Source organism: Centruroides sculpturatus, unplaced genomic scaffold, assembly GCF_000671375.1.
Source record: "Centruroides sculpturatus isolate CEXI.00-Female unplaced genomic scaffold, Cexi_2.0 scaffold2066, whole genome shotgun sequence".
Classification (NCBI taxonomy): Eukaryota; Metazoa; Arthropoda; class Arachnida; order Scorpiones; family Buthidae; genus Centruroides; species Centruroides sculpturatus.
The window spans coordinates 30,315-57,756 of record NW_019386213.1 but is presented as its reverse complement, the minus strand read 5'-3'; the positions used below and the strand labels follow the sequence as shown (position 1 = coordinate 57,756).

At 31.2% G+C, this 27,442-nt stretch overlaps 1 protein-coding gene across 8 annotated transcripts in view; it reads right to left on the bottom strand.

Annotated features, from left to right (window-relative positions):
* The window catches only part of LOC111614109 (microcephalin-like), a 40,658-nt gene extending 16,447 nt beyond the window's left edge, over window positions 1-24,211 (bottom strand). Inside the window, exons 1-6 of one of the 8 annotated variants that reach the window (XM_023355487.1) lie at window positions 20,432-20,868; window positions 17,611-18,562; window positions 15,263-16,527; window positions 10,047-10,251; window positions 9,610-9,685; window positions 1,959-2,025 (exon numbers count right to left, since the gene is read on the bottom strand). In XM_023355487.1, the coding sequence (XP_023211255.1) occupies window positions 1,959-2,025; window positions 9,610-9,685; window positions 10,047-10,251; window positions 15,263-16,412 (1,498 nt within the window). In that variant the 5' untranslated portion in view covers window positions 16,413-16,527; window positions 17,611-18,562; window positions 20,432-20,868. Of the gene's footprint in view, window positions 1-1,958; window positions 2,026-9,609; window positions 9,686-10,046; window positions 10,252-15,262; window positions 16,528-17,610; window positions 19,705-20,256; window positions 20,317-20,431; window positions 20,869-24,161 lie in introns of those variants that run through there. The other 7 variants (XM_023355489.1, XM_023355490.1, XM_023355492.1 and 4 more) reach the window with 7 other exon arrangements.
* Window positions 24,212-27,442: the final 3,231 nt, after the last annotated feature.

Here is a 27,442-nt window from a genome sequence, read left to right as displayed (position 1 = left end):
GGGGGGGTCGGAAATCGCAATAAAAATTATAATTTTTTAAAAATATTTAAAAATATACCGCCAGATTGAAGTCACCCTACTTCAAACCCTTGTCCTGCTGCGATGTCTATGAGAATGTCCCGGGAAATCCGACTCCAGCTGTGTTCAAGGTCATCCAGCTGTGTAAACAATAACTCATCGGTGTTAAATTTCGCAGAAAGGACAGACAAAAAAACTTAGACTTTGAAGCTTTTTCTTCAAAATTAACGCATTTCTTTCGTTTTTTTTTTCAGTTTTAAATATTTTTTATGCATAATTAAAAATTCTAAAAAAATGGGCGGCTCAAAGGGGGTTAATGATATGAATTGCAGAATTAAATGCAGAGTATGATACAGTCACAGATGACGCGATAAGAAAGCATATAGAAATATTTGGACAGCAGATGAATAAAAGCAGTTTTAGTTACAGCAACAAGTGAATGCATTTGTTTAAACAGCATCATGTCTCATCACAGCAAAAGAAATATGTGAAACTGCTGAAGTTGATTTGGATGTTGTATGATTTGGATGAGGGAAAAACTACTCTGTTGACAATAATAGAGCTATATGATATGAAAGATATGTATAACATGGATAAAACCACTTATATTGCCAATCATAACCTGACAAAACTATTGTTTGTGCACCTGTGAAAGGCTACAAGAAGAATAAAAATAGAATCATAATTGCCTAATATTGTAATTCAGATGGTAATGACAAGAAAACTGCAACTATTATTGGAAGATCCACAAAGACCTGTTTATCCATTAGACTATTTAAAAACTTTTAATCTTATATTTAATACCACTACAGGGATAATAAAAAAGGATGAATGTCAGGCCTACTTTTTCCAAGAATTTGTTGAAGATTTTAACAGGAATATGACGAGAGAGAATCATAATGTCTTGCTATTAATTGATAATCCTGCCATAAGACAGTTAATCTGATCAATGCTGAAATTAAATTCTTTCCAGCAAACTGCATGGAAATTCTGCAACCATTTGATGCTGGCATGAGAAAAAGTTTTAAATCAAACTACAGATGCTACAAAGTAAGGAAAATTATTGAATACATCAATGATGAAATTCCTATTGAAATATCCCTTAAATCTGCACTGTGACTAATTAAAAAATTCAGATGAAGTGACAAAAACAAGTGAAAAGCAATAAATGTAATATAAATGAAGAAAAAGCAATAGTTATAGTTATTAGCCTGACATTCCTATTTGCATAATGTTTTTGATTAACCACCACCCTAGTCGTTTCATTGTGGCATGAAAATCAATGATAGTAATTCAAAGGGGTTGGCTGTAATTAGAATTAGATGTTTTATAAACGCAATGTAGCGTAATAACGATAACTTGGCACTATTCATTCTTTTATTTCAATATTCGTTGAACGAATATTAAAATAAAAGAATGAACAGTGCCAAGTGATCGTTATTACACTACATTGCATTTATAAAACAAACAAAGATATGACAGTTTCAAAACATGTTAGTAGAATTAGATGTTAAAGTGAATATACAGAGTGATTTGATAAATATGTGAAAAATTTCAAAGACTGAGTCTTCAAATAATTTTCATAAGAGTTCATATGAACTTTTATGAAAATTATTTGAAAACTCATAAGTTCATATGAACTTTTATGGTTGAAATTATTTGAATATGTATTGGTTGAAATTATTTGAATATGGTAGAAATTAATTGAAGAAATCAGTCCCTGAATATATATATATATATATAGAACCACCTTGTATATGTACATATACAGATTTTTCAATAATAAATCAATTTTCAACAGTTACATAATGTTTATAGAATAACAACACATTCATTTAATAATATTTTCAATCATCTTTGATTATTGTAAATAGTTCATTTTCTAAAATAAATTAAATAAGTAATCATCATATTTTAATAATGTAAAATAATACACTTACGAGAATTCACTTCTTTTATTACTCTTATTATTTTTTTTGTAGTAATTTCTTTATACTGGTAAGTTTTCTAAATAAATATAAATATTTGAAATTATTGAAAACAATTCATTCAAATAAACATTNTTGCTTATGCTGTAAGTTAGTTTTCTAAATAAATATAAATATTTGAAATTATTGAAAACAATTCATTCAAATAAACATTCCTTAACAAAATAATAATAAATAATGGTAGTTATACACCATAGTCTTAAACTAAATCACACAGACACATTCAAAACACAGATAATTAATAAGCCTGTCTAGCAAAAAAGAGTATAAACACAAATAAATAACATTAGACAACAATTTGACACAATATAGTAAAAACAACCTCAAACTTTATGAAACAGGTTAGGAAAATTAAAGATGAAACAGGTTTGGAAAATATTCATGAAAAATAAAATACACACAACACAAATGACATATATACATGTACACAAATACAGTAAATTTTTGTGGCACCCAAGTCATAAAGATTCAAACAATACAAAGTCTGTACACTTCAAAAGCAAGAAAATAAATTATTTGCAACATATTATTCTACATACAACTACATTCAAAAACCCATCACAGAATCATAATATAATGGCACATCAACAGAAAAAACTCAGACTATTGATCTGATCTTTAATCCAAAAATAAAACAAGCTATATCAAAGAAGAAGAAAACAGTATGTACAATAACTAATCATGTCCTGTGTTGAAATATACATAAACATCCAAAATTCAGCACAAAGAACACATGTGATGAAACCTGATGACAATATTCACAGTTACTGGTACAAAAATTTCCTCTCTGCACCAGGAACTAGCAAAAGATTTTACACACACAATCAACAATCCATAAGACTTGCCAAAATTTTTTTACACACGGCATCACACATGAAATCCAAAAATAATAACAGCAAGCACCCTATTCAATACAGACCACTCACGTGCCTTTCTACACACTACAAAATATTCACTTTATGCATCACATACATTACAGTATACAAAATACATCCAACACTTATTACATTTTTAAAAACACCATGCAACATTGGAGAACAACACTGAACATGGATACATCAGACACAACAAAACAGCACAATACATATTATCTTACCTCAAGTACAGTACATAGACAACATAAAACTGTTTGCATTCACACAAGCACAATAAATCACCTATCAAAAGTTACACATACCTTGTCCACTGAAATTCAAATAGAATTTATCCTATACAAATGCAAAACATTTCACAAAGAAAAAGGAATACTAAACAAAACAAAGATAATTTTGACTCAATCATTGAATCTGTGAGTGAAGGCAAAAATCTACAAATATTAGAATTTCAACAGCCCAAACTCACAGAACATGCACAAATCAAACAGGGACTAACAAAGGAATACAAAAACAGATTAAACTCAATAATAACAACACACATTTAAAACAATTAACATGCCATTCCAGTACTCACATTCATTCACCAACATTGCCTAACTGTGGTGTTTGTAAATCTAATGATGAGACTAATACAGAGATTACAGAAATGAGGATTTCACCAACAAATTTTAGCAAAGGATTACTAAATCCCGAGATGCTAAGAACAGAATTAGTGAATCCAATAATCTTAACACTAGTGTTGCTAGAAAATTTTCTTACATGTTACTTGATTGGATATTTTAGAAAGACAATAAGCGCTTAGATGCAAACATGGCAGACAACAAGAAAAGAAGTCGACAACCAGATTTTTCTCGTCGGGAAACAGAATATTTAATGGAATTAGTCGAAAAGTATAAAGGTATAATAGAATAAAAAAAAAAACAAATGCCATGTCTTTAAAAGAAAAAAAAAATGAGACGTGGCAAATTCTAACCAAAGAATTTAATAAGTTTCTGGAGGTTAGTAAACAGGACACACAAAACTTGAAAATTTTGTGGAAAAATTTGAAGCAGAAAGCAAGAAAAGATGTGGCATCAAATAAGCGAACACAGATGAGTACTGGGGAGGCGTATGTGCCGATACTAAATGTCCTATGCCACCGATTATAGAAAAAATTTTCTCTTTAATCCCCAAGCAATTTACACCCCTCTCAAATCCTGTTGACAGTGATGCTGATTTTAATGCCTCTGTTGACGATAAATTTGTTTATATATAATTATACGCAATCAAAACTAAACAGTAATAAAGCAGTTAATAATAATAAATAAAAATTTATAAACATTGGTATTTATTTTCAGACAATGTGGCTGAATTTCCTGTATTACTGCAACAGCAAGGAGAATCAAATAGTGAAAATATGAATACATCAAATGCAAGTGTTAAATAGTTCATTTCCCTTTATTTTTAGAATTATATTTTAGGGATCCTTTGTATATAGAATACTGTAAAATTAGCATAAAAGTAATAAAACTTGTATTAACAATCATAATTTGATGTTAATATAAATTATGTAAACAAAGTATTTTAATCATAATAATGTTTTGATAATACTAAAAACTAATTAGCCAAACAGAAATTAATTTTTTCTACATTACTTTTAAAATATTCATATTGCAAAAATGTTCATTTATATATCGCACACATTTTTAGGTCCTCATACAGGATTTAGGTCTAGTGAATTATCAGAATTTTCTGATGATCCAACAACAAATGAACCACCCAATAACAATAATTGTTGCAGTAATTTTAAAATTATTGATAAATATGCACTAGAGTATCACAAAGTTTGAATGCATTTTTTAAAAGAAGAACATAGAGCTAAAATGAATTTTATGAAGGAAGAAGATTTAAGAAGAAAGAAAGAGCATGACTGTAGAATTGAACTCCTGCAAGAAAATAAAAGCTCTACAAAAAACAACAATTAAAAATTAAAAATAGAACTACTGCAAGAAAAATTAAAAAGCATTAAAAAAAATAGTAACTTTATATTATGAATTTTATTGTTTGGTATTTGAATTTTAAAGTAAAAGAATGTCTAGAACATCTTATTAATAAATTTAATTTTTTATAATTATTTTGTTGAAAATTATTTATAATTTTTATTCAATAATTTATTCTAATTACACATTCAAATTTAATGAAAGTAAAATAGAATTCTTTCAGAAATCCAAACTAACTATTGTATAGGATTTTTGACTTAGCATGATAACATATTAACAATTAATAGGCTAATTTAATGATTAAAAATTTAAATTAACATTTTAAAAGGAAAAGAAACAAAAGGACTAGATATACAGTGTATATCTAGTATCAGTGTATATACAGTGTATAACAGTAAATGTGTAAGTCATATACATATCATGTACAGTACATGTATTTTTTTAAACTGGGCTTTATTGTACATATCATGTACAATAAAGCCTAGTTTAAAAAATTGTGATCCTGAGTTGACTGAAGAGGGGCATAATATGCCCAAAACGTGTAACCTAAATGCATATCAACTGAAATAAAAGATGAGGAAATGCCATGTGATTGATTAATCACACTATATAGTGTTTAAGCAACAAATTATATAAAATTTAACATACCTGCATATTAATTAAAAAATAACCTCTCCTATTTCTAAATAATTCTGCATTTGCTCCAGGAGATGAAACTGGAATATGAGTACAATCTACAGCATCTATAACACCTGGAAACTTAGCAATATTGTAAAATTTTTTAATGACTTTTCTATATTCCAGCATGGTTGATGGAAATCTATGTATCTTTTTGAAAGGCTCCCCAAAGCTTTAGACATAGTTTTAATTATCCTACATATGCTTGATTTTTATGTTGAAATCAGATCTCCCACTTCATGATAAGTTTCCAGTGGCATAAAAACAAAACTAATCAATAACTGCAATAGAGGTGATATAGGATGGTTTCTTCTTGTATTATATGATGACAAGAGGTGCTTGATTTTGTCACATACATGTACAACAGTTCTTTTAGAAAGCATATATCTTTCAATAAACAGTTGATCATCAAACTTTTCAATAGGATTGGATTGATCACAAATTAATCGTCGTGGGATTCTAAAGTAATTTTGTATTATTTCATTTTCATACACATACTCTGCAAAGTAAGACAAATTTTCTGCCATGTTTGCCGAGATTAGTACACTAATCACCCAAATTTGATGGATTAGTTACTAATGCCAGATTACATCTAATCTTAAAATGGTGGAATGCAAAATCAGTAATCCTGGATTTAAGATAGTCGTTAATCCTGCAATTTGTTTAATTATCTGTTGGTAAAATAGAGGGTTAGAGTTTTACATTGGTCGAACAACTTCAAAGAAAAATGTAACAAACACCACTCTAAGTCATGCCAACTCTTCCTCATAAAGAGAAAGGATGAGACTTCACAAATATAGTAGATTTTCATTTCAAACAAATATAGACATTGTGAGAGTTTTCTAGTGAAAACAAGAAACTACCAGTACACAAAGCTGTAACTCTTGTAGACAAAAAAATAATACAGTAGAGCATCGATTATCCGACCCCCGATTAACCGTCACCTTGGTTAACCGACCGCGTTCTAGTCAGCAAATTCAAATGTCTGCTAGTGATGTGGCGCTACAATATTTGGCTATGTCTTGGCTACTTTAATATTATTTTCACGTGTTTTAGCTGGCAACACTGGCTCGACCATGAAAGGGATCCAGTATTTAAACAAGGCTTAATTTTCTAATTTTTAACGATACAATAGCGACGATTATTATTTTTAAAAAATTTTTGTCAGGCTTAACATCGATGAAAATTCAATGCAAAGTAGGTTAATAGTGATATACTAATATACTAATTACATGGGATATAATAATATACTACACTGATAATGGATTTTTTCATACTTTTCGATTATCCGACCAACCCCAGTCCCCAATTGAGTCGAATAATCAATGCTCTACTGTACATCATTAAACACTTATAGAACATTGACCTGGATTTAACACAGTACACACAAGAGACATACCATCTGACAGTCTTGTGCTCAGAATACACTCCATGGTAAGCACCTAATGATCTCAATCTAAATCATGTTGACAAAACTGTCAAACCACTGACTGACTCAAGGATGCCTCTAGAGAGACAGAAGAGTTCAAGATTGACATACCAATTCATAAATACAAGGTAGCTTATTTTAAAAGACAACACTTATAGATGACTCCCAGAGTAAATTTCACATCATGTACAAAACTATACAATACATCAATCAGGTTGCAAGTAAAACAAACATAAGACTATCATCATCATAATGAAATAGAAAACATAATACATCAAAAACTTGCACACAAACAAAATGTATACACAACCAAGAATAATACTACAAGTATACAACTCAACAGAATACACACAAAATATATTATGGTCACGCCATAATTACAGACAAAACAATTCATCACAACAAACCAGACCAGACATCACATTCATTGGCAAACAAAACAAAATCACTTATGTCATAGATATAGCTGTACCAAGCACCTACAATACACTAAAAAAGTTTTAATTAAATTTCTTATGACTGCTGTTTATATATGTTTATATAATAGGACCGAAATGCATATACAGTGATTAAATAAAGAGAAGTAATTAGCTATCTGCTGTGTGTTGGTCTACCGCTAAACCTAAAATTTATATATTTTTTGTGCGGATTTACAGAGACTTTAAAATATTTATACTAAAAAAGTTAGCAAATACTTTAAAGTCATCCATGAAATAAAGCATTTGTAAAGAATGGATAAGATACTTATTGTGCATATAGTCTGTCCTTGCACAGATGTCATACCACATACATTAGACAAATGTCTTGTAACATTAAGACTGCACAACAGCAGATATCAAATTATATTGGAAATCAGCCCTACTTAATTTCCTAAGTATGTGACATGTGTTCTTAAATACAGATATACAGTAAGACCTCGATTAATGCTAATTCAATATAACATGCTCAGCTGAAAGCCTTAAAAAAGCTCAAAATTTACACTGATTCAAATTAACACGACATTTGATTGATTCATACACAATATAATTATTCTCGAACACGAACAAATCAGAAAAAGGTGACAATTCATTACAGCACTGTACTTTCTGTTTGTGTGGTGCAATTTTGGAAAAAATATAACATTATGGATGCCATAGGCAATATTGACTTTGCTTTGCAATAATTAATGGTTAAATGCAAAAATGGAGTGTGAAATAAGGTATGGCTGGAGGTATCCAAGAATTCTCAATGAGAAGAGCCTATTGTTGACCAAATTGTCAACCTAATCGATACAGCAGGACTAGATGTAGATGAGCAGTATATTGAGGAGGTACTGCAGGTTTCTGGTGAGAGCTTTACCAATGACGACCTTCAAGAACTGGCAGAACAAGGAATTCATGTAGAACTGGAAAATAGTGATTCTGAAAATGAAGAACCCAAAGAATTTTTCTACAGATTTCTTTAGTAAAAGTTTGGTAACAATAACTGAAATTGTTGATCAAATTGTAGCAAATGATCCAGATTTTGTAAGGAGTGCAAAAGCAAAATGAGGTGTTTTGGATGTGATCTCCTGCTACCAACATTTGCTTAATGAAAGAAAAAGAAAGTGACAAATGACACTAAATCAGTTCATTGCAAAAAAATCAAGGATTTCAGAAGAGCCAGAACCTTCATCACAAAAAATGAACTTTACATTTCTGCGTGTATATGTTTGTGTGTTATTTAACATATATTATTATGCAAATTAATATAAAAATAACTTAAAATTAAAGTAAAATCTGTTTATTTTTGGTTGCATCTTCTCCTTTCCCATTTACTCTGTGTTAAAATGGCCTCATTTAACGCTGTTTAATTTAGCGCTTTATCATCTAGGAATGTATCCCTCACATTAAGCGGAGTCTTACTGTATATACATGAATAGCACATAACCACAATAACAGTTTACTGTAGCTATACCTTGGCCTTGGACCAGCATAACAATGTTTATCAGTGTTAATCAAGTAGTATACAAGTCACACATACACCACAATACTAATAATTATAATTCACAAAAATTATAAACAAATAATTATATATTATTTAATGATCAGTTTTCAATTACAAAGCAAATGTTTTTATTAAAAAAACATATATAATAGAAAAAATATACAAAAACCTCCTTTGCCAAGTTATTTCTGGTGTCATCACATTTTTAAATTAAAAAAAAAAATACTCCAAAGAATTCCATTTAAAATTATTGGTGAAAGTGCTTTTTTGTATATTTAAATGTTACAGTAATTATATCATACATTTTTATTAAAACACTGTCTTTTTTTATATATTATTTCAATTTTACAAGTTTGGTTTAGCATTTAAAAACATTCAAAATTAATTTCAGATGAATGTCTTCAAGAATACTTCAACTCCATACAAGGATCCAATGAACTGTTATACTATAGAAAATATCCCTTTTAGAACTGATAGCAATAAAAACAAATGACTTCTCAGTTTTAAAATCAAAACTAAACAACTTATGGATGGGCTAATGCAACTTTGAAAATGTTAATCTAAAATTATATTTAATGTTTTAAAATAGTATACTGAATTTCTATAGAACAAAAATTAGAATCAATTTAAAGAATCATATAAAGTTGTTATATATTATACATGTAATAGCAATTTACCTTTCTTGTTTCACCATTATAAAAACTTATGGCTGGAAATTCTTCTTCGGGTACTTTGACTCGTAAATTCTTACACCTTCAGTGAAAAATTAAAATTTAATATCTATTTTAATTAAAGACAGATTTAAATAATTAATTAAATTCTATTTTCACAAATTTTTGTCCCCATATCTTCAAATTATATTAAGAAACACCCACTCAAATTAGCATTTGATGTCATCTGATGATGAGCTAATAACAGGTTGTAAAATGTTTTATGCAGTTAAATAAAGAAAACGACCTCTTTAAAAGAATAGCAGGTTTATCCTAAGGCAGTTAAAAGCTATTTTATCACAAGTTATATAAATTATATAAAATGTAATGTATTAGATAATTCAAATATATAAAACTATCAATGTAATTCTATAAAATAAAATTATTAAATATTTAATACCCACACATCAACCCAATGTACTGAGACAACTGGAATATTATATTTCAAAGCATTTTCATAATTAACTATGGATCCTTCTTTAAAAACCAAGTGAGTAACATCACGATTCATGCAAGGAGCTATTTGGCTTCCCATTTGTCTTAATTCATATTCAACACATTTAGAACAATTATCTGATCCACACCATACATCCACATATATTATCAAACCTATAAAAATAAAAATGATTAAATGAATAAATTACTTACAAGAATTATGATTAAAAAAAATAATGATTATTAAGTAACATATTAGACAAAATATGAGATAATTATGAAAAAAATGCTAATTTTATAGTAAAAACTAATTAGTTTCATATGATAGAAAATATTAAATGAATATTTAGAAACTTTTATATGGAAAATTAACAGGAAAAGGGTTAATATTAAAATGGCAAGTGTATAAACAAAAAGAAAAAAGAAAAAGATAAAAAATAAGATATATATATATATATATATATATATGAAATCAACATTTAATTTCAATTGTCACCCTAAACTTTGATTTCTATCATATCATTATATTATTGCATTCAATAAAATTTTGGCAATTTTCTCTTAAAAAACATGTTCATATACTTTTTAATACTTTTTTGTTTTTATTTAATCATAAAATTTATTATTGTTTATCATTAAGCCCCAGAAAATTGCTCTTAAAAATTGAAATTATATGCTTATAATATTCACTAAAATATGAAAATATTCTCAAAAAAACTGATAAGCTCAAAACATATTTTGATTATTTAAACATTTAAACAATAACAACCATAAAAAAGTTTTGGGTCAATTTAAATCCTTTTTTACATTCAGCCAGAGACAGATGGTGTACAACTTGAAAATAAAATATAAAACTTCACTAAAATGATTGACAACATAACATTAAAAACACATACAGAATATACTTGATGCCAACCTCAGTTGTATTTAAAGGTGAAACCTTTAAATACAAATGAGTTAGTAATAGTAAATATTTTCTATTCATACATAATCTTTGTGTAATATATCTGAAATACATAATTTAATTTAAAATAAATTTCTCTTATATAAAACTACTAACTTTGAAGGCATGTTTTAGTTCATGGTTTGTTATTTTAACTTTACCTTGGTTTGCTTCAAACTATTTTTATATAAAATTTAACATATTTGTGTTAATAGTATACAAAATTGATATTCCTATTGTTTCTGTTGGCAATATTATTACAGATTTTAAACAAACATAAAGCATCAAATAATAATTAGTTTAATTTTAATTATATTTATCATACAATAAAAACACACCTTTAAAAATCCAGCAAAGAAAATTTACTAAATAAAAACATTTTTGATTGGTTTTACTGATCTTCCTCAGTTATTATAACACAGAATGTAAAAATAAAAACATAAATTTAAAAATAAACAATAACCAGAATTCTCAAATAAATACATAAATAAATAACTGAAATTGTAGTTGCAAATAATAAAGAACTACAGAAATGAAATAAACAACAAAAAGTAAAAATAGCCAAATAAATGTCCCTTATTATAATTAACTTTCATAAAAAGACTGCCATGAGGTAGTCAAGGTGTCCATGTCTCTATGGTTGATGCATACTAACTTTTTTTAACCAGCTTTTTTGTGCGCTTTAAAAACCCGCAGCAATTTTTAAAACTGATCAATGATAACTCCTATGGATTATTCCAACAATTAGACCAGAAGAGTGAAACAGCAGTAAACTTTTTGGACATTTCCATCTCTTGCAAATATGGCAAAGTTTGGACCAAAGTATACAGGAAACCATGTTTTCAACCCATTTTAATTCTACATAACTGTTGATCCTCTCCATATCAAATTGGCAGCCTTTAGATCCTTGATAAGAAGGGCATATACACATTGTACCAGCATACGTGACACCAAAACAGAGCTGAATTAAGTCTTAAGGATTGCAGAGCAACAGGGTTATCCAATAGAAATGATAAGGAAATTAATTGCAACCTTTCAAGCAACAAAACGTCAGCATGCATTGGTGGACCAGAAACAAAGAGTAGTTTAAAATTATATCCCTTTTTTAAAAGGAATACATAAGAAAGCGCCAGAGCTAACAATCTTGAGGTTGTATATTAACACAACCCAACGATATTCAGAATTTTAAGGAACGATAAAAATCTGTATAACCATAATTCAGCTGCGGGGATTTACTCCATCTTGTTAATCAACCAATGTTTCAAATCAAAACTGGTCTACATGGGTGCCACTATGCACAACTTACAACAACTCAAAGAACATAAATATACAATTGATAAAAATCTTGAAAACATAATGCTGGCAGTGTATGCACAACATCAGGACATTCAGGTGCAATGGGAGCAGGTATCAATCATCAAACTAACATCGAATATATATACTACTAGCAGACCCCGCCACGCCTTGTTGTGGCTCAAAATGTATCTATTATAAATGTATAACACTTCCCCCGTGGGGGAAAATTTTTCGAAAAATTTTTTCTTAGTGTACATTCTCTTGACGTACCCTATTAAAATGCAATCAAAAGCGCAAAAACCCACATCTAAAATAGTATAATAAAAGTGAAGTTCTTCACAGTAAGCCTTAATCCTGTCCCTCTCCCCCGGGGGGAATATCGAAAAATCCCTTCTTAGTGTATATTCTGTTGACGTACCCTATTAAAATGCAATCAAAAATGCAAAAAAACCACATCTAAAATAGTATAAATAGAAGCAGAGTTCTTTACGGTAAGCCTTCTCCGTAAGGCTTACCGTAAAGAACTGTCCATCCCCCATGTTTAACGGAATAATATACAGACTATGTCCATCCTGAAGTTCCATTCTAAATATTGGTGAAAAAATTTTTGAAATCGGATGAGTAGTTTTGGAGATTACCTGCTGCATACAAACTAACATACATACAAACATTACCTCTTTATAATATTAGTATAGATGAGACAAGAGCGACTCACAATAACCAATTAACCGGAGTGCAAAAGATCTATATTTGTGAACATTTTTTATGTCCCTTCTGGACTCTCTCTTCCTCAGGCTTCTTTTTTATTCAAACAAGCTGGCTGTTAACCTTCGAATATCTATCGAACATTATTCGATTTGGGATATGATACACACATGCATTCCAAGATGTTTAAATAATATTGAACAATACAATGAGTACAAATGCATACGTGTTCCATTTTCAATATGATTGCAAATTAAATATTATTGTTTAGTAGACCTGCCACGCCATTGAAAGGCACATCTCTGAAATTAATGCAGGTGATTCTGCATCCTGCCTTAAAAATTTCAATTGCCTCCAACCATTTGAGATGTTCTGGGTGCACTCCAGTTAATTGATTATTGTGAGTCATTCCTGATTTTATATATTCATCCTGGTGTGGTGCAGATAAGTACATCTATGAGTTATCTGGAAAGATTGGAGATTTTTAACCCTAGATAACTAATCATTTGTCCACACAACGACACACCTCCGCTCGAATGTGAAATTCACAAACTTTCCTGCGCTTCCTGCCAGTCATTCTTTTTCTACCTTAATAATCTGAATAAACAGTGCAGTGTGTGATGCAATTGTGTTTACACACCAATTAGAAATTGACTTATGGCCATCCCGTAGTCCACTCAACGAAAGTTTAGTTACTACATAACTTTTTTGTAAAGGCAGTTACAGTACATTGTTATGGCTGCAGATGTAAACAGTAAGTACGTGATAAATGCCATTCTCTTTTTGGGAAAAGGTACTGATCCTCAGAAACAACTACTGGCTACATTTTCAATAAAGAAAATAACATCTATTTCACCTAGAACCAACTGTAACATTACTATGGATAATAGATTCACATCTGTATCTTTGGCAGATGAACTATTGAAGCCACCTTATAATTTGACCTTAGTTGGAACTCTTAGAAGTAACAAGAGATATTCTTAAAAAATTAAAAAATTCTAAATCATGCGCTGTTGGTACTTCAATATTTTGTTTCAACAGCAATAAGACATTAGTTTTGTACAAAGCCAAGTCAAATAAAGTTGTTTATGTTTTGTTGACTATTCATGATCAACTTAACATTGATGAAAATACAGGAAAACCATAAATAATACATTTTTATAATAGTATAAAGAGGGCAGTAGACACAGTAGATCAAATGTGTTCAAATATGAGTAATAACAGAAAAACCAAAAGGTGGCCACTATGCATGTTTTATAATATGCTAAACCTATTGGCAATCAACAGTTATGCTATCTATGTCTCTAATTATGTTAGAAACAAAAAAAAAACCCGATGTCCCAGCGAGATTTCTTTATGAAGAAGGGAGACAAACTTATAGAGCCCAGGCTATGACAGCGGTTACAGACAGTGCCTTTGAGGCATGATATCAGAATCATAATACAGGATATTCTAGGTGATGTGCTAAGTGTAGAAGCTCCTACTCATTCTGCATCGAATATGCTATTTATATCCATTGAAAGCTTGATGAATGACAAAACAACTGTTGCATGAAATGCAAAAAATCGATTTGCGGCCTCCATAATGTTAACATACGTAGCAACTGCCTATTTCCTAAACATTTTGTCCTTATTTAGTTCCTATTTACCCATGCCATTGTGCCATGTAACAAGTTCCTATTTTTATTAAACAATTTTGTTGATATTAACATTTTTTAATGCGTAATCTGCTTGATGAACGTGTAGTTATAATGTAACTGAAAATTAAGTTTAGTTATCTAGGGTTAAAGCGCACAAAAAACCAGTTGCATCAACCATAGAAACGCAGACACCACGCGATGGTCTTTTTATGATAGTTAATTTTATTAAGGGACATTTATTCGTCTATTTTTACTTTTTATTGTTTATTTTATTTCTGTAGTTATTTATTTATTATTCACAACTACAATTTCAGTTATTTATTTATGTATTTATTTTAGAATTCTGGTTATTGTTTATTTTTAAATTTACGTTCTATTTTATCATAACTAAGGAAGATTGATTAAACCGATCAAAAACATTTTTATTTAGTAACTTTTCTTTACTGGATTTTTAAAGGTGATTTTTTATCATATTCTTTTTATCCAGTAGATAAAAAATTAGATTATTAGATAATTAGATTAATTATATATAATTAGATAATTACATTCACATTCATATTTATATTCTTTCAAATATATTTTACATTGTTAAAATTTCTTACCTTTTAAAATTTCTGAATAAATAGAAACAGACTTGTTATTAATATAATTAGTTATTTTCATGTTATTTTTCAGATCATTTTGTAGATTTTTCGAATTTAAATCATTATCAATTATTTGAATCGCATCCCTTATTTTCTTATTTAGATCTCTCCCATTTAATCTTTTTTTATTTGATGGAGTAAATAATGGTTCAAACAGTTTTAATGTTTTGTTGTGTAAAGTTGAATTTACTTCATCTGGAACAGATGAATCTGTCAGGTTGTTACTAGATTCCATTGGAGTTAAACAAATAGTAGAAAAACTATCATAAATTTTCGAATTTTTCCCATTGTTAGTGATATTTTTATTTTGGCTCCTGGTAATTCTTACATTTTTCTTAGAATTCCTGTTTCTTTTGTTCAATAACTTTTTACATTTCATAGAATTAGAATTAGTGTTAGTATTAATCTTCAAATTACCATTTAATGAGTTTGAATTTGTTGGCTTGACAGATTGTCCTCCATCTATAGACATAAAAGACTTTTGAGAAATCTCTAAATTCCTCTTATTTTTTTTATTTTCTATAATTTTTGACACATTTACAACATTTTCTGTATTACTCTTCTTATTTGGACAAATTTCAAGCAAAGTGTTGTTGCTTTTCAAGTTTAATGTTTGCTTTTTATTAACTAAGTTTTTATTTAAAATTTTCAATTTGCCTAGATTTTGAGATGAACTGTTAGAAAGATCATCAATATCTCGAAGCTTTTCATTATTTTTACCACTTCTACTTCTAGTGTCTCTAATGGATGATTCCAAATAAAACTGATTACTGGTAACATTTGGAGCATAAGTGGAAAATAAACTTAAAATGCTATCTTCAGGGACATCTGATCTTGAATTTGCTTCTGTTCTATTACTCACATCAATCCTTTTATTAGAACAGTTTCTACTGAATTTTGAGTGCTCATTGCAATCTTTGTCACTATCTTGTTTTCTTTTCTTATTCAAAACACTTCTTTCACAGACTGGTGATGACATATAATCTTCTACACTACCATCTTCTATATATCCACTACATTCCAAAGGATCTTCAAAACAAATCTTAATACTATTAGATGAAAGGGGAGATGACTTTCTCTTAGAAATGTTTAATTTTCTTTTATCCATTATAGATGATGACTGGTATTCAAACTTAAATGATTCACATTGAACTTTTAAACTTCTTTTGTAAGTGAAATACTATTCTTTGATGAAAATTTTCAATTTTCTTTTTATCGATATTCTGTAAAAAATTAAGAATTAGTTTGATATATTAATACTTTATTTAGAAGAATAAGAATTATATTTATTTTAATTTGCATAAAGTTTTATTTTAATCCTTATCCTAAAATCTGTATTCTGTTTAAACTGAGAAAACTTTAATTGTAAGATGAAAATACTTTCAATAAATTTAATTCATTAATTTATCATCAAACTGCTTGTAACTACTTGGATAAAAAGATTTTCTTAAAGATTTGACAAGATAATCTTAATTTATATGCATGAAAGTAATTTGATAAGTCATGGCAAAAATAGTTTTTAAGTAAAAATAATAAAATCCATGGCCGGCGTTATTTACATTTAATACATAAAAAATATAAATTCGACTTTTAACAAAGCTAAAAACTTTGTACTTGTCCTCCTTTTCGCCGTTCTCACCATCAGCAATACTTTAAAAAAACGTTCACAAAAAATCACAGAGGCGACCTTCCTTTTGAGGCTACTACCTCTGTAACAATATGTAAAATCACGTAAAGCGTCCTCTGGTGATCTTGCCATATTCACAATAATACATTTTAAGTAAAAATAATAAAATCCATGGCCGGCGTTATTTACATTTAATACATAAAAATATAAATTCGACTTTTAACAAAGCTAAAAACTTTGTACTTGTCCTCCTTTTCGCTTTACGTGATTTTACATATTGTTACAGAGGTGGTAGCCTCAAAAGGAAGGTCGCCTCTGTGATTTTTTGTGAACGTTTTTAAAGTATTGCTGATGGTGAGAACAGCGAAAAGGAGGACAAGTACAAAGTTTTTAGCTTTGTTAAAAGTTGAATTTATATTTTTTATGTATTAAAAATAGTTTTTCTCCAAAAATATGACAGATCTGTGAAAGTGAAAAATGAGAGTTTAATTTGGATTATATTAAAATTTTTGGCACAATTTGACAAAATTAACTACAATAGAGTCATTACAATGATGTCATAAAATTAACATTGAACAGACACTCGGCCAGAAATGAAGAAACTGTAAAGATTAAGATGCACAATGAGAAACTTACAATGAACTTTTGTAGTTTATGATGCAATAAAAGAATAACTCACCTTATTGATTTTTCAAAATAATGACATATTCCTTGCATTTTTCCCACATATCCATCAAAATATGAGGCACCCACCAAAAGTAGAATTTTCTTTTATGCAATATTTTTGAAAGAATGTCATGGACCAACAAAGATAATACTTGAACTTTGCACCATATCCAAAAAGATGAAGAGAAAAAATTAATGGAGTAGTGTTACATCATTTTGCACAAAAGCTTAGAATTATCAATGTCCACGACCCTTTATCCTTAGACAGTAGATGGATTGCTATTTTATATTCTTATGATACTACCATTTTTATTCAAAAGTCCTTTCTAACTTTATCTAGAAGCAGAATCGATGAGGGTGGTTGTTAAAAGTCACATAGTATGGATGGCCATGGGTCTACATAACATTGTAGTGTGTTATATTTAATTCATTTGTTTATAATTTCCTGTTCTATTTTATTTGATTTTACTTTATTTTTTACTTTCTAAATAATTATAACTTTCCTTGTAATTTTAAATTTGAAAAATTTTAAACAGTCATCTCTCTTTCAAATACATTCATTCTAACACACTTGATAATTTTCACAGCTGATGATGTTCTTATAAATGATTGTTTCCAGATTCAAGCATTTTTTCCCCTCATCTTTTAGAATGTGAGAAACTATATAGACAGTAAGACTAGTCTTTATAGATAAATAAATACAGCTCCATCACCAATCAATCTGAAGGCATTCCACAACACCTACAACTGGCAAACTTTTAATTTTTGTCGATGGCTGCCTGCAGTTAGATATAGAGATTGGATGGAAAGTGCTTACCAATACTTAGGCAGAGAAACCTGTCTTTATGGTATATATTCACCTCAAACTGCATATAGAACTAACAATGTTGAGGTATGCTCGACACCAAGACTTCATCTAGCTGTCACCGTGTTCCCATTCTGACCTATGCTTGGAAACATGGACACTAACAAAAGAGAAAAAAGTAGAATTCAAGTAATGGAAATGAAATTCCTGTAGTCAATTCTGGGAAAACCAAAATTAGATAAAACTACAATCTTTTTAAATTGCAGCCCAATAAGAAACAAAGATATTGGAAGTGCATAATATTGGAAATAAAATGATGCAATCTACAAGAAGAGTCCAATATTAAAGGTACGGGCCAAAAATTTTTTTAAAGGTCCGAATAAATGAAAATCCAACAGGGGGCAAAATTTGGACTATATGGAGGATGTTGCAGGACCTCCCAATTTCGCTATGACAACCACAATTTGGTTTGATTTGATTTGATTTATGGAGTATAATCCAGATTTAGCCCCCTCATATTTTCATTTATTCGGATCTTTAATTAAAGAAATTTTTGGCAGGGAAACGCTTTACGGATCAAAAGGAATTGGAAGACATCATTCTGGCCTACTTCAAGCAACAGTACTGTGAAGGAATGTTTCAAACTGGAGTCATGCTGGGATAAGTGTCTCAACATTTAAGTTGAGACATTTATCCCAGGCAATTATGTTGAGAAATAAACAAAAATATGTAGATTTTGTGGAATGTATTAAATATTTTCTTTACTTATAAATGTTAGTGTAATTTTGGCCTGTACCTTTAATATTGGACTCCCCTCATACATTGAGATGGTTTGGACTTTTGAAAAGGATGGGGATCTTCCAAGAGAAATTTTCAATAAACAATTACAGGGAAAAAGGCCAGCAGTACATCCAAGAAAGAGATGGAGAGACCAGGTAAAGGAAGATGCAGAGGCAGTCAGAGAAATCTGGAGGAAGATCAGATGCGGCAGAATAGGAAAACATGGAGTCAACTTGGCCGACCCAATGTTCTGTCAGAATGCGGAACGCAAGATGGACATAACGGCAACCATTAACAATTACATTTATCCTTAATTATTGGATGCACGTGTCAAAAAGTTAATGCGTGTATGTATAGTTGACAGGATGAAAGATGGCACTTAGTAAATACTAACCATGCCTACTTTAGGAAAGATAGAGTAACAGAATGGAGTGATATTCTTTACATCCAAACTTTTCTCGGTACTTATGTGTTAAGAGGATGCCAGTTCAGTGGGGACGCACGTTCTAACCTAACCTAACCTATTCTAATAAAATATTCGATATTTGGGTACTTATGAGTTAAGAGGACGCCAGTTCAGTGGGGACGCACGTTCTAACCTAACCTAACCTATTCTAATAAATTACCATAATTATTACCAATCAAATTCATAGTATAGGTTAGGTTAGGTTAGGTTAGAACGTGCATCGCCACTGTTTCTTTTTGTTTGCTGGAATCAGAGGTGAGCCGCCATGACGGTATACATATCTGGACTTTAACCGGCAAATAGGCGATATCTATCATCCTAATTAATTTTTTCTTTCATTTTTACAACCTTATCAGTAACTTTCTTTCTTTTTAGATTTAAATTTACTAGTCTATTGTTATTTTGATATTTTCATTCAAAAGCGCGACTTTAATCGTACCCTATTTCCGACTGGCGTCCTCTTAACACATAAGTACCCTTTTCTCTACTGACCAGACGGTTTTCTTTTGTTTACACAAATACTCTTTTCCAAGAAAAATGACGTAATATAACTGATGACGTGCAGCGTAAGTACTCGCACGTGCGGCAAAATTACCGTAGGACTATACCTGAAGTTAACTCTGTCAAACTATTAAATGCAATTTTAATCGTAGTTAATCTTCAAATTAGGCTTCGATTTAGGCTAAAAACGGAAGTGCCGCCATGATGTGTCACGCATCTGAACATTGACCAAACATTCATTTTATTTCCAATGATAAATTAGGGTTAAGCCATTTTTCTTACCTGAAAACAATCTTATTTTCAATTTTAATCGATTTCCTTTATCTTACAAATTCCATATGATAGAAGATATTATTTCGGCTATTCTACTACTTTTTTTTAGCTTTACTAAAGATAAATAAGAATACTTTTATGTTAAATTATGTTTAAAATACAATCGGTTACAACATCCATTACATACTTCGCGCGTCCTTCCACAACATTTCGTAAATACACCAATAAGAATCCACGGTACAAAACTCTTCTGACCAATAAAATTCGATCTCAGATTGAACAGACGACAGACGATAACCTACTTTAAAATCTTTTTTAATAAAACTCAAATACAGATTAAATTTATAAATTTGAAGTTTCTACAACTTAAATAATATTAATCCTTTTATCACAATATGGAAAAGTACTGAAAACGAAGCCGTCAGTTGGCGTTGCGAGCAGTCAGATTTAAAACGGGACTTGACACTGGCGGCTAATTACAGAACGAATCGTTGCCATACTTCTGATTTTTAGCACGAGATGCCGCTACTTCGTGACGTCAAGAAGCTGGACAAGCATAATTCTGACTGTTGTGTAAATACAATACAGTCAGAATTAATTTATTTCGAACAAAATTTGCTACTGTTCGTTTGTTGAACGTCAAATTTGTCTTTTGTCTAATGTTCAATATTTATATTATAGCTTTAAAAGATGATTATTGTTCATTATTTTTATCAAAATATTTAAAATTATACAGTATATTATAAAAGTTATTCTACAGAATATGTAGACTTTCGTTCTTAAATTCTTTTAATCTCAAGATTTTCCTGCTGAATTTTCAATCTCTTACTCGATTTTTTTTTTTGTATTATTTAATAAAATTATTCATTGCTTTTTAGAAATAATTTAAACGTTTTATATTAGAAAATTTGCAATATTTTATTTCACAATTAACGTTTATCTTTGAAATGTTCCACAAAACCAAACTCAATTTTCTGCATAGGCATCCTTATTTGGTTTTCACGAAATTTTAAACAACCTAACCCTAGCGAATACCAAGAGTTAAGTGTATCTTGTGTAATTTGAGTAAAGTCTTTTGAATTGGTAGTTTAAATCCATCAACAAATTATCATCGTCACTAAAATATTAGTGAACTTTTTGTAGCCTGATTTAACAGATCTGCAATGATTCATTTGAACGTTAGCTAAGAAAAAATGCCACAGTATTCATAAGAAAGATGTTTTCTTTATGAAAAAGATTTATTGAAAATTATACATTTGCAACATTTTCATATGCACAATCTGTTATTGAATGTTTTCTTTTTGTAAGTACAGTACATTTCTGAACTGAGCGTAGTCATGATCCCATGTGCCAGAGCCGCACGAGTAGAATTTATAAATTCCATGAATTTTTAGACAGTACGACACAGTTAACTTTAGTTGGTTCTCAACTTATCTGTGGCTTTCCATTCGTAGAAATCTGTCAAATACAGTACATAATATTTTTAATTACTACTGAATGAGCTGTTAATATTCATGAAAACAATTATTTTAAGATATATTAATTAAATACAGCATTTTTAAAATTTCAGAAGAGAATTTACTTACCCTTCATATTTTTGAATTCCAGCTTCTCAATTTCACAGGCAAATCCATGTACTGTACAGGTGCAGTACTTTCTCCAAATGTTCACGTAATCGAAGGAAAGTAGAAAATCCTCCAGAACATGAAGTCTCACGACAGAATATAGATTTTTCCTCCACCAGGATTTGCTTATGTTCTAAACATACATGCTTGTTAGTAAGATTTCCTTTTGTGGAGAAGCGCTTATCTCGATAACAAGTATTTTCTAATATATCCAACGCAATATTTTCCATAACGATTTCTTAGCAACGTAGCGGGAATACTTCAAAACCAATTATCGATGGTTTTAAAGCTAAAATATCGACAAAAAATTGCAAGCACACCGTACAGTACGAGGTATACGCTATCTGAACGTCACGACACTAACGGCATCTCGTGGTAAAAACCAGAACTACGGCTACGGAATCGTTCTGTAATTAGACGCCAGTTTCTCAACGGGGGCGATAGCGCCCCCATGTGGGCGTTTTTCCATGTTCAGGGGCGATTAGTAACAATTTATATTTTGGGGGCGAAAACAATTTTCTGGGCGATATAGTAAAACATTATATTAAGAATAATTAGATATTTTATTCGTTATATCCTACAATAATTAAACAAATAACATTATACTCAGTGCTTTTTTGGGGAAAAAAGGTGGTGGAACGCTCATCTCATTACTAAAAATATATTACATGCATCGTACACAAGATTCGGCACAAGCAGGAGCAGGACCGTCTTAATAATTTTGTTGCCGATCTTCTATGCTCAATAGAGCGATTAAACACGGACTAAACGTCAAATTTTCAAAAATTCTCTTAAAACTTTCAAAATATATCGAAAAAAGGTGGTGGAACGCCGTTCCATTGCGTTCTATAACAAAAAAAGCGCTGATTATACTAGTCACTAGTCTATTCAATGCAGTACGAATTTGGCGTTAGCCTCGGCCCTGGGCATCGAAATTTTGAATTGAAGGGGGCGACGATTTGTTAGAGGTTGAGAAACACTTTTCTAAAGGATTTTCTACTTCCCTTCGATTACGTGAACATTTGGAGAAAGTACTATACCTGTACATGGATTTGCCTGTGAAATTGGAAGCTAGAATTAAAAAATATGAAGGGCAAGTAAATTCTGTTCTGAAATTTTAAAAACGCTGTATTTAATTAATATATCTTAATTGTTTTCATGAATATTAACAGCTCATTCAGTTGTAAATAAAAATATTATGTACTGTATTTGACAGATTTCTACGAATGGAAAGCCACAGAGGAATCGAGAACTAACTAAAGTTAACAGTGTTGTACTGTCTAAAAATTAATGGAATTTATAAATTGTACTCGTGCGTCTCTGGCACATGGGATCACTACACTCAATACAGAAATATGCCTACAAAAAGAAAATATTCAATAACAGATTTTGTATATAATAATGTTGCAAATGTATAATTTTCAATAAATCTTTTTATTTCTTAGCTAACATTCAAATAAATCATTGCAGATCTGTTAATTTAAATCAGTGGTCCCTAACCCCCGGGCCGCGGACCGGTACCGGTCCGTGGATCAAATAGTACCGGGCCGCCCAAGGAACATTAAATTACTGGTATTTCCATTTTATTTACTATGGTGTATTTCTCTCGGGTTTGTGCGACTCTTAATGGACGACGGAACAAAGGAATAAACTGGACATAAGAAACACTTCGGGTGTTATTGTCTCCTATTACCCCCAGATGAAACCGTCTTGTTGCAAAGAAACAAGCTCAGGATTAAGACGGCTTTTCTTTTTCACTAGACTTATTACACCATCAATGAAACGGTAAACAAACTTTAGAAAGACTTTTTATTTATTTGAGAATGCACTTCGGATAATTATATCCCTTTTCAACTCTTGTGTTACAACTATACAGGGAAAATTAGCATAACGTGTACAAGTTAGTAAAAAATTTACTATAATGTTACAAAATTGTAAAAGAACTTACACGAGACTTACATGGACTATGAGAAATGCAAGAGTTGTGACATTAGAAAAAATATGGATGGTGATTAATGCTTAACAGGTATAAGCTACAATAATGATTAAATTGGAAAAGATTTACAAAAAGGGGAACAATTAACATAGATGTAAAAACAATTTTTTGAACTTACAGCGAACATGACGGCCTGGTACATAGTGCTGGAAAAAACATCCCAGTAAGCATGACACAATGTTGAGTTAACAGAAACAGAAAGGAGGGAACAGAAACAGATTGTTTTAGTTTACAGTAGAGTTTTATAGGATGGAATGGTCCATAAATTGTAAGTGGGAGAGGATGCATTAGGAAGGCATCACCTTGAGAAGGGGGAGAGAGGTAGTGGGTGGGGTGGACATAAGGGAAGGAGAATCGAAAAAACAGGTGTTTTGAGGGGTTAGGGAATTGTAGAAGAGTGGAGGAGAAAGGGAAAATGAGACATGGGTGTCCTGCTGGGTGCCGTATTTTAACACAATAATTAAGCATTATTGACACCCTCTTCCGGGTTTCTTTTGGTCAAGTATGGATACCAAATTTCATGTAGTTTTTGACCAATATTATTATTCATTATACTGTCTTTGTTTTTAAGGATCTCAAGATGTTCATACCACCTCCTTTTCTGTGTATGTAATTCTTTTTTGACAATTTTTACAGTTTCTTTTAAGATTTGACAACCTTCATTGTTACAATGAACAGCAACAGCTGAGTTACAATTATTATATTTAATCGCAGCTATGTGTTCTTTAAACCGGGTCTTCAGATTTCTACCAGTTTCACCTATATAAGATTTTGGATGAGTGCAGTTACAGCTGAGTTTGTAAATTACGTTTTTTTGGTCCCATATATTAATATTATTATTAGTACTATGTGCGTTTATCTTGTAATTTAAACAAAGGAAACTTTTCTGGTGCTAAGGTTATACCATAATTATGTGATATGGATTTGATTATTTCAAATAAGATTTGTTGATATGGAAATTAAAATATTTTTGAGTGGTGTTATTGTTTTTATGTTTGTGTTTTTTAGTACCTTTGATATTGAGCCATTTGTTGAGTGTGCTTTTGCTGTAACCGTTCATTAAAAATATCTTTATTACATCTTGTATTTCCTCAGTTCTATCAGTTTCACTAGTGGTGCGTTGTACGATTTTGTCAATGTACATGTAAAAAATGTTTTTCTTTATGTAAGAGGGTACCTCAGAAGTGTAGTGTATGATACTGTCAACGGNTAAGATTTTGGATGAGTGCAGTTACAGCTGAGTTTGTAAATTACGTTTTTTTGGTCCCATATATTAATATTATTATTAGTACTATGTGCGTTTATCTTGTAATTTAAACAAGGAAACTTTTCTGGTGCTAAGGTTATACCATAATTATGTGATATGGATTTGATTATTTCAAATAAGATTTGTTGATATGGAATTTTAAAATATTTTTGAGTGGTGTTATTGTTTTTGTGTTTGTGTTTTTTAGTACCTTTGATATTGAGCCATTTGTTGAGTGTGCTTTTGCTGTAACCGTTCATTAAAAATATCTTTATTACATCTTGTATTTCCTCAGTTCTATCAGTTTTACTAGTGGTGCGTTGTACGATTTTGTCAATGTACATGTAAAAAATGTTTTTCTTTATGTAAGAGGGTACCTCAGAAGTGTAGTGTATGATACTGTCAACGGTGCAAGGTTTTTTGTATTTTTTAAAGGTGGTTTTGTTGTTAAACCTAGTGACGAGGATGTCTAGGAAAGGTAACTGGCAGTTAATTTCGGGTTCTAAGTCAAATTTTATATTAGAGTCTATTTCATTAACAAGAGCTAGAATCTGGTTAGTGTTTATAATGTTACTGTCATAAACAATGAAACAGTCATCCACATAGCGTTGAAGGTTTTTTATGCCCGTCAATGCTTGCAACCTTTTTATCAATGTCGGTCATGCTAAGATCAGCTAAAATGGGGCCTATTACCGAACCTATCGGGATACCATCATTTTGCCTATAGAATTTCCCTTCGTTTTTGAAGTAGTTGTTTTCCAACACAAGGGTTGTCATGTCTATGATCCATTGGTTACAGTTGTAGGTCTTCAAAGTTTCTAAGATTCTGTTTTGCTTTATCGATGGATACATGTCGCGTACGTCAAGTGAGGCTAGCCTATAGCTTGGTTTAAACGTTACACTACTGTATACTGTATAATTTTAAATATTTTTATAAAAGTAATGAACAATAGTCATTTTTTAAAGCTACAATATAAACATTGAGTATTAGACAAAAGACAAATTTGCCGTTCAAGAAACGAACAGTAACAAATTTTGTTTGTAATAAATTAATTCTGACTGTTGTGAATTTACACTGATTACGTTCTGTCACGTGATTCAGTGGCGTCACAACCGACCGTAAATGCGAGGCCGGGACCACACACCCCCTTTGGACGGAAACCGGCTGTCGAGCTAAAGTCAATATATCGGTGACTTATTACGTAAATAGGACCGGTGTGACCAAGGAACGGGGTGCGACACGATTTAATTGTCGCATTCCAGACCTAACTGACAGATCCGCAATCGTCAATCGTGAGAACGAGTGAGGGATCGACCGTCGGGGAAACTTTGGACGATCACCTTATAGAGTTCAAAGCAGGTCCTGCTGACACTTCTGTGGAGGGGGCGGCGGCTGAGACAGCTTCCTCCTCTCCAGGACAGAAAAACAGACATTAGGTGAAATTTACGGGACCGTCATCCGGGAAAGGGCTTGACCCGACTCCGGAGGTGAACGGCCCGGACGGGGACATTCGGCGATCCCTCGGGCCGAATCGCGCCCCTAGCAACAGACCAGGGAACAATAGAATCGCAGGGGACCAACATTCGGACCAACCAAAATCTCGGGATTTCGGGAAGATGAATGTTATAAATGCCCGAGATCCGAAGGACACGGGGAGGTTGAGATAGAGAACGCCAGTCCCAGAGAACCGGACCAAAATCATCAGAAGGACCCACATCTCGGAAACCTAGGACGGAAGGGACTAGGGACCCAATTTCCCAGCGATAACTCTCCATCCCGCAACCTCCACGACTATAGCGGAGACGAACCTTCTCCTCCTGTTGTTTTTGTTGTGTGTGTGTGTGACAACCTAAATCAACGGAAAACGAACTATCCGACGAACTCCTCTTCAGTGACGGACGCCTTTCGATCAGCCGTTTGTGTAACTCATTGTAAACATGATTTTCCATACAAATAAACGCGTTAATCGTGGATTTATGGTCTCTGTGTGAGTCTTTGCGTCCAGCAAACCACTACCCCCATACGGAAAAGACTTTCTCGTGTCATCCTGACAGATCACGTGAAAAGCGAGGGTCGTAACCATTGCCGGCCGGAGGCAAGTTTTAGGATGGAGCGAGGTCCTATTATGGCGCCACCTCCAGAAACATATAGT